General features: G+C 38.4%; 1 protein-coding gene across 5 annotated transcripts in view; it reads right to left on the bottom strand.

The window, feature by feature from the left end:
- Nucleotides 1-13,284, bottom strand: part of FBXL4 (F-box and leucine rich repeat protein 4) — a 72,233-nt gene that overhangs the window by 23,290 nt on the left and 35,659 nt on the right. For all 5 annotated transcript variants that reach the window (XM_037059730.1, XM_037059735.1, XM_037059733.1 and 2 more), the window contains one exon: nucleotides 6,762-6,975. In XM_037059730.1, coding sequence (XP_036915625.1) covers nucleotides 6,762-6,975 — 214 coding nt within the window. The remainder of the gene's footprint in view (nucleotides 1-6,761; nucleotides 6,976-13,284) is intronic.

The raw sequence follows: 13,284 nt of genomic DNA, 5'->3' as shown, positions 1-13,284 counted from the left end.
TTGTGAGAGGCTGCATTTGGCTTCACTGAATTTTTTTTGAAGCCTCTTTCAATGTACTTGCCTATTTCATGATGGGTGATTTTCGAGTGCACCTGCCCACACCTCTCTGGAGGTTCAGAAATGACCCTGTGCTACCCTCCCTAGTCACCTGATCTTGCCCCAGGCAACTTTTTGTTTTGTTTTGTTTCCCTGGATGAAACAAGTCCTCAGAGGAAAACATTTTGCCATTGTGGAAGAGGTGAAAGAAAAAAACAGCAGAAGCACTAAAAAGCATCAAAACTGACAAGTTCAAAAACTGTTTTGAGCAGTGGAAAAAACATCTGAATGGGTATATTGAATCAAATGAAGGGTACTTTGAAGGTGAATGAAGTTTAAACATGTAAGAAAATATACACTTTTTAATAAATAAATTCATTTTTGGGGAGTCCTCTCTTCGTATGGCTTGCCTGCTCTGCTAAGAACAAAGCACCATAGGCTAGGTCGATTAAACAATAGAAATTAACTTTTTCATAATTCTGGAGCCTAGAAGTCTGAGAGATCAAGGTGTCGGTAGGGTTAGTTTCTTCTAAGGCCTCACTTCTTGGCTGGAAGCTGGCCGTCTTCTTCCAGTGTTCTGACATGGTTTTCCTGCTGCTTGTGCTGTGTGTCCTAATATCTTCTTATTAAAGACAACAGGGATTTGGGAGTAGGGCCCACCCTAATGACCTCACTTATTCCTAATCACCTCTTTAAAGACCCTATCTCCAATACATCATGAGGTAGTAGGAGTTAAAACTTCAACACATTAAGTTTGGGGTGGCACAACTCAGCCTATAGCATAAGTATTTAGGAGTATTATGCAGACATGTGCCCCTATTGGGGTAAAGGAGAAATCTACCTTCTACTTATTTTCAAATGGTTCAGGGGGGAAAATGCATAAAGTAGGTGAATTTACTATTCATGCAACTTTTTGCATAAAACTTTTTTTTTTACTTTTAAGTCAAATTATTTCAAAATAAAAGTTTTCTCTTTAAGTACTGAAAAGTCTACTTAATGAATTAATTTTTTACAGCACTCCTCTCATGAAAATACATCATCCCGTGTGGCTAAAAAAGTACTTGCAATCAATGTTTATCATATATAACAAGAACCCTACGAATAGAGAAGAAAAAGACCAAAGGAATGGAAACAAAGTTCTTCCAATCACTATATACTGAATACCTATCTAACTCTACTACAATTACTTCCTTGTCACAGATAGAAGAAGAAACTAAGTACAATTAAAAAGTTTTTTTCCTCTGTTCTAAGTTCTCATCTTTTGCCTGAAGTTGCCTACATAACCTGAAAAGATTCCCCAAATTCAGTAAAAAGGAAACTACCCAATTTGCCAATCCATTTCACTAACTATCCTGGAATCATGCAGTAAGCATGGCAAAAATCTGAACCCTAGGGTCATTTCCTCTCAGAAGGTTTCCCAACACGGACCATTGTCCAAACAAGTGCAAACATGTGCAAACCAGCAGCATGCACTGGGCTTCTCGTAAAGACAGTCAGGTGGTAGCTTGTCTCTCTTCAATGTGGTGGTAGCTTCTTCTTTACTAGGCACATAGTTACTGCTCTCAGTCCACTGAAAGTCAACAAATGTATACCACTAAACCTGCAAGTAGCTTACACAGCGACTATATATTGCTTTTGTTGATGTTGTAAGACAGTTGTTATTTCTTTAACAAAGTGATTTTTCATCTCAATCTCAAATACATCTGAAGGAAGAAAAAGATCCCATGAAGCAAATTAAAACAAATTGAACTACATTTCACTATTTATTACAGTTAAATATTCTGAATAAATACAGTTCAAATATTTTCTTAACAAGAGTTTCAAGTTGCTGATCGACCCACCCACCTGCCTAGTAGATGTCGGTATTTGGTAGAAAGACAAACTTATGCTAACTTATCTAGTAATGAAAAAATGAATTGATAAAATACAGCTATTGTTCATTCATTCAATATAAGTTTTCTAAGTATCTACTCTATACTATGGTGAATAATACTATGGTGAATACCAGACACTGTTCTATGTACTAGCTGTGAAGAAGTAAACAATCAAATGTGATCCCTCCCATTATGGAATTTACAATTTAGGAATGAACATTCTTTTCACCAGAAACAAATCTTAAGAGTGAAAAGAGATAACAAAACCTAATTTCTCTTAGCACTTGATAGAAAAAATAATATTTAGGAAGATCTATAAGAATACTTCATGGAGGTAGGGCTAATGGTGCAGGAATATACTAAGTAAATCTATACTATCACTTCACATCTACACAAATCCATTCAATTTACAGTTTGTTTGTTTTTTACACATGTGACCTAACTTGGACTTCTCAGTAGCTTATGTAATAGGGTAAGATTTTTTTAACAGATTAAAAACATAACATACAACTTAGTGTAAGTGACTTACACAAGCAGATAAATCTTTCTCATGAGAAATGCAAGATAAGGACAGAGTTTTATGACTTGGCACTTTAATACAGACTAAATAACAAATATCTCCCCAGGTTTTAAATTATCACATAATGTATGAATCTGATAGATACCCAAATCTCGCTGCTAAATAGTTTAGTAATAGCTAAGTCTCAACAAGACCCTACTGCTGCTTTCTCTCACTGTGGAATGCTAGCCATAGTATTAGCCAAAACAGTGGAGCTGGGGCAGAAAAATCTTAATGATCAAGGCCACCACAAAATGTTGGGCTCAAAAATTGATGAGAAAAATGTGAGCTCTGGCTGGTGTAGCTCAGTGGATTGAGCTCGGGCCTATGAACCAGATGATCGCGGTTCGATTCCCAGTCAGGGCACATTCCTGGGTTGCAGGCCAGTTCCCGGCAGGGGCCATTTCCCAGCAGGGGGTGCACAAGAAGCAACCATACATTGATGTTTTTCTTCCTCTTTCCTTCCCTTCCCCTCTAAAAATAAATAAATAAGTATATTTTTTTAAAAAAATCGATGACAATGACACCTAGGACTTGTTTTAAAGTTGCTTTCATTTTACTTTACTAGCAAAGCAGCAATCAAGCAGTACAAAGGATATGAACTGGGATACACCCTCAGTTCTTCACAAGGTTACACATGAGGCTAAGTGGTCAACGCAGCAGCCATGTTGGTGAAATCTATCAGGCAGTGAGAAGGCCAGTCCCCTGGGCCCACTGCCTGTTTCACCACTGGCTCACAAAGAAGCTACATCAGCACGCCAGGTCCTACCTACCAGCATATAAGGCAATTCTCACCCTACTACTGTAGGTTCATTCATATTGGGTAATCAGACCTTCAACATGCCTGGACATTCTTAACTACTTAAGAATACATACACCACCTAGGCATCAACAATACATTACTTTCAGCCTAATAAAAACATGGGCTAACATTATTTTTATTCTGGCATTCATAGACAGTCTTCTCATTTTACAAATAAACAGCCTAGGAATTTAAGACACAATGTGACTTAGCCTAGACTACTAAGCTTGTTACTGGTACGGTCATAAGTACTATCAAAATCTTCTTTCCATCATACCAGGTCACTAGTTAAACTCTAGCTAAACATTTTGCCCCCAAATCAGGAATGCTGCATTAGACAACAGGTCTCCTCCTCACATAACTTCAGGCTTCCATAGATCAGAGAAAAAGCTACATCTAGAAAAAGGTATCTACTCTAATCTACCAATTTAAAAAAAGCTATACACCCAGGTGGTTTTCTAGGTACACTTTATCTAACAGATAATTTCCATTTCTTCAAGTTATTCCAGATCAGAAGAAAAGATGGGAGTTTCCCAAATCATTTTGCTATGCTGACACCATCCTATACCTAGTAAGACCGCAGGGAAAGGAACACCGAGTCCAATCTCATTTAAAGAAGCAGATGCAGAGGTATTTAAAGAATATTTCCTACTAACCAGGCACTGTTGTAGACAAATCAGTTAACCTCCACAACAACTCTTTGACATGCATACTAGTTTTACTTCCTTTACATACATAATAAAGAGAAAGCTGAAGCGCATGCGGTCAAGAAACTTCTGCAAGGTAACATGATGAGAAAACAATACAACCAGACTCTAAACCCAAGGAGTTTGACTCTAAAATGTTAGGAAATTAACCTAGCTGTATATGAAATTAACACTACGTAAAGATTACTCCAGGAAAGCAAAGACTGTTCAACACAGACCATTATACAAATAAATAAAAGAAGAAAAAAAAGATGAGTGTTAATAGAGGCTTTAAAAATATAAAATATACATTTTTGATAAAATATTCTTTATCAAACCAGAATGATAAAGACTATCAGAAAATACCATCAAACAACAAATAAAATTAATAAGGTACATGACGAATTGCCTGTTTAGTTGACTATTGAAGTCCCAGTAGGGCCTAGTAGTGCCTGCCGGGCACAAAATATGTACTAAATATTTTTGTATGAATATAAAAAACATAAAACATTGAGGACATCCCAGTATATTACAAGTAAGGTTGGTATGCCCCTAGCTGGTGTGGGTCAGTTGGTTTGAGCATCATCCCACAAACCACAATGTTGCCAGTTCAATTCTTGGCCAAGGCAAATGCCTGGGTTGCAGGTTCAGTCCCTAGCAGGTGTGTATGAGGCAACCAATCAGTGTTCCTCTCTTATACAGATGTTTCTCTCCCTCTTCTTCTCTCTCCTTTCCCTTCTCCTTAAAATCAAAAAGAAAAAACACAAAGGAAAGAAAGAAAGGAAGAAATTATACTGGTATACCTGTTGTGACTCTATTATTCTACATTATTTATTAAGTTCTATCTAATGTAGTATTGTAATAATGCTTTAAGCATTGGAAAAGAAAGAAAAAGTTTACTTCCAGATTATACAACTCTATCATTAGAAAATCCAAAGACTAAAAAGTTATTATAATTATAGGCATGTTGTATGGTAAGCACACATAATATATATAAAAACCAAATTTTCCTTTATACTAACAATAACAAACTCAAATTAATAGAAGAGAAAATAGTATCTGAGACTATAAAAGGCAAGAAATAAATTTAACCAGAAAGGTATACACCTTAGATGAAGAAAACTATAACATCCTCTTGGACATAGAACAAGAACCTACATGAACAGATGAGAAGCCTCATTAAAGAGCAAAACTAAATATAATTAATGTACTTTTAATAAAATCCTTTGGGAAAGATATATCTGGGATAATATACAGGGATTTATGGAAAAAAACAGTTGAAAAGACTAGAGACTTCCCCTGCCACATGGTAAAACACACTGCAAAGCTGCCACAATGATATCACTCTTACTACTACTGTTTTTAGCAACTACTACTTCTTGAGGGTTTACTAGGTTCTAGGCACCCTCCAAGCACCAAGCACTTCACGCATAACTGAATTCCTACAATGATGATATGAAATCTGTATTTTTATTATCTCTATTTTAGAGATGAGGAAACTGAAATACTGAGAGGTTGAATACCTTGATTAAGGTAAATATTTGTTGGCTAATCTTTACCAAGTCCATTCTAGATGCTGGAAACTGGGCAATGAGAAAGACAGATAAGGCCTTCATGAAACTTATCTCCCATGTAAGGAGAGAAATAATAGCAAGAAAACAATTTCAGAGTGATAAAGACACAGAAAAGAAAGTAAACTGGGAAACATGAAAGAAACACACTAGGAGGGGGGATCACTTCTATCAAGGTCTAAGAAGCCATCTCCGAAAAAGAAAATTAAGTTGAACATCAGGCTAAGAAGGAGGCAACCATGTTATAAGGCTGGGAGAATACTGCAGACAGACAGAAGAGAAAAAGCCATGAGCTGGGACCAGATCAGAATGTTCTAGGAACAGAAAGAAGGCCAACATGCCCGGAGTGCAGGAAGCAGGTACAGGAGAATAAGTAGGTGTTTACCACAGGGGCCCAGGCACAGACTCCAACCCGGCAACACCACTTACAGGACTCCCTCCCACAGCAGCGATGGCATGTAAATGTAAAATTCTGTGGTAGTGGGGAGGGCTGGGACGGTGGGGAGGTGTGTGTGGGGGGAACACAGATAACTGTATTTGCACAAGAAAAAACAAACAAATGAATAAATAAGTAGAATAAAAATGACTTAGAAAAGGGAAAAAAATTCTGTGGTAGTTTGTAAAAGAAAAATCGCTGAAAAAACAAAACATTCTCCAAATCTTTTGGAGAATGGCCGAGTAGATTATCGAATAACATATACTACCCAGTTAATGGAAAGAGTCAGATGGTATATGTAATGACCTCGAAAGATGTCATACAAATATGGGGAAAAAGCCCGTAGATCAATATATATGATATATTCCCATTTTTCTTAAATGAGACTCTACAGTATCAGAAATTTTAACTCCTAAATCTGGTCCTGAAAAAATCCCACTTTGCTTCCTCCTACTCCAAGCAGAAGCCCTCCTGCACGCCGTGCTCCTGCCCCTTTCTCCAATTCATTGCCTGCCAGCACTGCCGCTCCCTTTGGCCCATTGCTTGTTTACTTACCTGAAAACATGAAGAGCATTACAAAATTTTTAAGAGCACAGAGAACATTTTATAACTAAAACAAGAACAAAGAAGACTCTAAACAGTTTTGAAATGACTGAATCAGTTCTGATGATTTTTGAATAGCCAGGGGGCACCACAAACATAATCTATTTAAAAACCCCAAATCACATTATTATAAGCAACTAAATATTCAGCTGGCTATATGTACATATGTAAATATGTAAACGAGTTATTCCTACCTCTACTTTCGTTCGATAGAGAACAAGCCGTTTAAGGCCACATAATTTGGCAATGTGGTTGAAAGCTTGAGGTGGCAGTTTATCACAGGATGACAGATTTAATTCCTGAAGATTTGGACATGTCTCTGAAATAATCTCCAAGCAAGTTTCATTTAGGAAGTGGCTGCAAGATAACTCAAGGCGCACCAATTCGGATCCACAACCCTTCAGAAACCTGGAAAAATAATGATCAACAGTTAGGTTTTTCCTGTGGATTTTGTAGAACTACAAGTATTTTTTTGCAAGTACTTTGGAATTATATCAACGCTAAGCAGACACCTTCAGAAGAATGGATTTCTATTAGGAAAAATGTAAAACTTGCTTCACTTAAATACTCATTTACTACATGCTGAAATAGGCATGGTTAAACTAAAAGAAAGCAACCTGAGAAGATAAAATGAACTCACATCACAAAAAAAGGTCAAATAAGTGGAAAATTAAGAAAGCAGAGCCTATGTGTCTCCAATGTACATGAAATTCTCATCTAAGTTAGTAGAGCCAAAAACAAAACTCTAAACTCTGGGAAGACATTATATGCCTAATCAGTACCTATTCAATATTGGTTAATTTACTCTGCACATGGTACACAAAGACACAGCTTTAATTAAATGACCTCAAGCAAATAAAACTAGCCTCCTCTCAACTCAGTGTTTTCTGGGTTGGCTTAACTGTACTGTTGTGATATGTTCCTTGTACAACTGTTACTATTAAGCAGTTACACTGATGCTGAAATTAGTACAACATATTGCATCACATAAAACACAGAGAAATAATCCAATGTGGAGGACATAAAGTTCCTCTTCAGAATAAAAAACAACAATAACCTAGTTACATTACAGATGGGGGAAAACAATTCTGTTCAAAACCATCATCTGAAAATAATCTAAAAGTAAACGTGAGTCTAGAGTATCTGAATCCATGAAACTACCAACTAAGCAAACTGAACCTTAAACAAGTGCACCAACCATCCCTGTCCAGGTCTTTTGACATTCTCTTGCCCATCTTAGAGTCACATCAGTAAAACACATTTAGTTTATGGCATGTCTCTTTCCTAAATAATTTAATTAGCTTATAAATATAATGGGGTATAGGCTGGGAAGCCCCAGGGCCCCCTAAAGAGGAGATTTGTAATGAGGTCCAGAACTTGGGGTGTCTGGGAATATAGGATATTCCCCACAGGCCTGACTGGGGGAAGGGAGACTTGGAGCAGGGCCATTTTGCATATCATCAGCAAGACAGCTTCCAGCCTGAGTGGAGCCAGAAAGGTATGCATAACTTTGACCCATGATGTAACTGGGAGCCTACAGCACCTGCATGAGAGCTTGAAGATAGTTGTTCCACACCAGGGGCCACGCCTGCCTGGACTATGGCAGTCCAGAAAGGCTGAAAATACGGGAGTGCTGGCAGGTGGAGCCAACTGAGGGAGGAGTAGGAAATGGGGTTATAGAGGAGGTTCTAGGCTGGGATTTAAAGTAAATGCAGGCCACCGTGAGGGATGAAAGAGACAATGCAGGACTAACGACAGACACAACGCAGGCGACAATGGGGGACAATGGTAGACCAAGCATGGAAAAAAGGGATGAAAAGACTCTAGCTGGTGGGCCAAGAGGAAGTACCATGTAGTTTTAGACTAAAACTGGAGAGCCCTGGCTGGTGTAGCTCAGTGGATTGAGCACGGGCCTGCGAACCACAAGATCGAGGTTAGATTTCCAGTCAGGGCACATGCCTGGGTTACAGGCCAGTTCCCAGCAGGGGACACACGAGAGGCAACCATAAATTGGTATTTCTCTCCCTCTCTCCTTCCCTTCCCCTCTAAAGATAAATAAATAAAATCTTAAAAAAAAAACTGGAGATCATGGTGGCAACACAGCTAATGATGCTGGGGACTGCGGGAGACCTACCCAGAGGAGCATGGATTACCAGGAGGAACTGGGAGTCTAGCCAAGTTGGACTTCTATTTCTTTTCCTGAGATACGGTACCCCTGACGGGGCTGGTTGGGCAAAGGAGGTAAGGCAGGACTATGTGTGTTGCGGGCGTTTTAAAGGGACTTTGGGATTTTAACAGGGACATTCTGCCATTACTCTAAACCTGTATAACTTTTGAATAAATAGTTCCTACCCTTTTTACCAAACTCCAGCATTGAGAACCACAATTCCTAACACACAGCAATAGGCAAAGAACCAAATGACAGAGAGACCCCAGGGAAGGGGGCTTGTTTCAGTAACAGTATCTGGGCTCTTTCCCAACAGTCCGTGTCAGTAACTGTACCCGCAACATGGGGCGCCAAAACACTGTTACATAATGGACCCATTTGGGGAGAGTACTGTTATCCAAAGGACACAAACCTAAAACCAAAAGACTCTGGGGAGGGGGCTTGTTTTGGTAACAGTATCTGGGCTCCCCCAGTGGGTTCATTCTGTAACACAAATACACATACAAAATAAAATTAACTAAACCAATCACTTAAGCAAATAAAGATGTAACACCAGATTTCTAAGTCCAAAGTTGGATTTCTTGCCCTGTTCCACTACTTTCTGGCATATAACATTGGAAATGGCACTTACTTAAGCCTCTGCATTTCCTCGGTTGTAAAAGGCAGACTTAGAATTATATAACAGTTTCAACATACTACCTCGTTGTTTTGAACATCAAAAAATACATGACAGCAGTTTCAAAGATCAAAGCACCCCAGAAACACTAAAATAAAAGTTGTCTTGGCCAACTCACATTCAAACAATAAAAAGTGTAGTTGCTACAATTTATTTTAAATAGGCAAGTAACTCTGTAGCCCACACATCTGATTTATACTTGAACACCCATTTATTCTTAATCCATTGCAAAATGTGTCTGCTCTTCCTAAATTCAGCCTTTCCTTTAAAGGGCAAATTCAATGGCCTTTATTTTCAGTCTTTGTATTACTTGACTTCCTGTGGCATTTCAGACCCCTTCCTTAAATTTAACTGGATTTAACTGCTAAATCCATGTGGTAGCACTGAATGTGGTTTTCACTACTGAGATTCCGTATCTATTTCAAAGGTAGATAACATATGAGGTCTGTCTAGAAGGCACCCAGCCATGTAATATGAAAAAAAGAGACAATTATTGAAAAAAGATATAAGAAAGATTGTAGGTAGGACACCTACAGTCCCCCTCAAAGTAGGCACCATGGGACCTCACACAGTTCTCCCAGTTGCCATCAGCTGTCCCACTGTATTTTCCTGATTCTTATCGATGGTCTGAAATCTCTTCTCTTTCAAAAGTTTTGGGGGAAAAAGCCAGAAGTCGAGGGCTCTGGGGGGTCTGAGTCACCTGGGTGATTTGACATTTTACCAAAAAACTGTGCACAAGACGTGATGCATGCGCGGGCAAGTTGTCATGATGAAGCAGCCAATCACCAGTTGCCCATTGCTATGGCCTTCTAAATCACCTCAATAGTTTTCTCAGAGGAATGTTCAAGCTTAATACAAAATTTGATGCAGATTTGTTCCTCAACTCAGTCATTTTTAATGCAATGCCCACAAAGTACACATGCTAACTCAGTGCTGTCTACCACCCCCACTGACTGATACAGTGAAGTTGTCACTGCTCACCCATGCATGTTCCAGTACACTTTCCTTGGCTGCCAGGTTACATCAATGTCTCACAAACTGTTCTCATTATATAAATAATGGCTGGACTATTTCCAGACAGACTTCATATACTAAGGTGGGATATAACTTCTAAACACTGAATTAAACTCTGGCTCATCTATTCCTCAATAATCTATTCTTCTCTTAACTATAATTTCCTTACTAATTTGTTTATATTGAGTTTTATAAGCTGCCTAAATCCTTTAGCATTTGAAACTGGTTCTTTGTATACCCAGTACATAGCATGATATGAGGCATGCAAAAAAAACATCTGATGAGAGCTTGTTGAATGAATCTTCCAATTATGAAAATTCACTCGAGGAATTTAGTCCTGGCTGGTATGGCTCAGTGGACTGAGTGCCAGTCTGTGAACCAAGGGGTGGCCAGTTCAATTCTCAGTCAAGGTACATGCCTGGGTTGCGGGCCTGGTCCCCAGTTGAGGGCACATGAGAAGCAACCGCACATTGATGTTTCTCTCCTTCTCTTTCTCCCTCCCTTCCCCTCTCTCTAAAAATAAATAAAATCTTTAAGAAAAACAAAAGAATTTAAGTTCCCTCTATTCTAGAACAAAGTTCAATAGACTCAGGGTATTTTTGCCTTAACACAGTCAAACTGTACTCAAAGGCAATGACAAAATTAACATTTTACCTTACTTTGAATATACGTAGTAGTTACGGGTAGTTCTTCATTATTTATAAACTAGCAATCTAGAAATAACTGGACATAAAGTTTCAGAGAATTAAAGATACCCCGTTTTGATCTGATACTTCTGAAATTAACTTCAGATCACAAAAGTTGAGTACATTAGCTCTCTTAAAGTAAAATGCTTACGCATCTTATCTCTTAAAGGTCTTCATGATTTGACAAAGCACTTTGATCTACAATTCTTTTTCAGTTTGGACTTGGGATACTTTAACATTCCTTTTCCCCTTTAAAGAATTTACAGAGTGACATCAAGCCAATCAGCAGCAACACAACTATTAATAATAGTCTAGGAAATTTCCCAAACTGATACAACGAATGACAGCATTTGAAAACACAATAAAGATAATGATCATGTCTAAACTGCCTCTGAGCAGATTATTTGGTCAATATCCCTATATTCTCTCTTCCTAAACTTACAAGATCTACATTACCTTCTTTTTCATAATATGTCTATTCCAAGAAGACTGAAGTGCCAGCAGACCCAATTATAACTCGTTTCCTTCCTTAATGCTGCTCATGTCACTTTTATTTAAATGTAAAATTACATAATGCTTTTGCCTTGGTCATGTATTTATTCATCTCAATTGTTACTGGTCTTCTTTATTTCCCACAGCCCATTCATTCCATGTTATGAATTCTCATAAAGTATTTCTTGATATTGAAGGCATTATGAGAAGACCTAAGTTCAGACAAACAATCCCAAAATAGGTCTCCTGCTATGAGAAAAGAAGTCTCTGGAGAGAAAAATAAATTGCTTATCCTTATGAGGTGAATTAATTTGTCCAGAATAATACAAGTACATAGAAAGTAATTTACTAAATGGTAACTTGCATCCTTAAATAATTAACATCACATGAATGAATGATTTAATCTGAGTTTACTCATGACAAAATAGAATGCAGTAATTCTCACAATCTGCCTGATGCACGAAGGTAAGGGGAAAATTAGATATAAATAAATATCCATCGCTCTAATTCCTAAACTTATGCTTTGTTAGCTGGGCCTGAATTTTATAAAACAGTATATTTAAGATAATTTTTAATCCCAAATAACTTGGAACATTATTTATTACATCTGTTCTAAAATAACGCCATTAAAAACAACACTTCCTCCTTAACTCTGGATGGTGCTATCCAACAACTGTAGAAGGAGGTCTATAAATTGTCTCTGATCTCTAGGTATTGACATTCTAAAAGAGACAAGTATATGAAGTACAGGCAAACAACTGAATACACGAATTTATGAATAGGCAGTAAGCTCTTTATCCCATAAAACTATACCTCTGTGTCAAAATATCTGATAAAGCTCTGGAATCTAGAAAGCATCCAACAATGTTTTCTGAAGGGAAGAAGTGGAGGATTTAGGGGTAAAAAAAACCTCTACATAATTAAGGTGGAGATCAGGTGTTTAGTTTGGGTAACTACCTAAAGAAAAATAGTAGTAAGGCTACTACTACTAGAAAAAATAGTAAAGCTCTCTGAACATCAGAATGATATGATTAAGGAATAGCCAAACTTCTGGGCAAAATGGTGGCATAGGTAGATACACTCTGCCTCCTCACACAACCAAAAGAAGGAAAACAAATTTAAAAACAAAAAATAACCAGAAATGTCAGAAATCAAATTATATAGAAATCTGACAACCGAGGAGTTAAAGAAGAAACATTCATTCGGACTGGTAGGAGGGGTGGAGAGAGGCAGCGAGGGTGGAGAGGATGCATGGCAAGGTAGTGGCTAGAGGACTGGTAGGGAGAGGTGGTGGCTGGGGGGTCCTACATTCACATGTGGATAAATCAGGAGGAACAAGTGGGAAGCAATACAAACCACCCAACCCGGGATCCAGAGTGGGGAAATAAAGCCTCAAAACCTCTGGCTGTAAAAACCTGTGGGGGTTGCAGCAACTCCCAGCTTTACAGGAGAGTTTGTTGGAGATACCCACAGGGTCCTAGAGCATACACAAAACCACCCACCTGGGAATCGGCACCAGAAGGGCACAATTTGCTTGTGGGTAGTGGGGGAAGTCATTGAAAGCTAGCAGAGAGCTAAGCAAGCAGCCTTGTTCCCTCTCGGTCCCCTCCCCCACATACAGCACCACAACGAAGCTATGTGGGTCACCCTGCCACAGTGAATACCTAAGGCTCCACCTCTTA

This window comes from Sturnira hondurensis, unplaced genomic scaffold (assembly GCF_014824575.4).
Source record: "Sturnira hondurensis isolate 20B ecotype Veracruz unplaced genomic scaffold, ASM1482457v3 Scaffold0011291, whole genome shotgun sequence".
In the NCBI taxonomy this organism is placed as follows: Eukaryota; Metazoa; Chordata; class Mammalia; order Chiroptera; family Phyllostomidae; genus Sturnira; species Sturnira hondurensis.
This window is presented reverse-complemented; position numbering and strand designations above follow the sequence as displayed.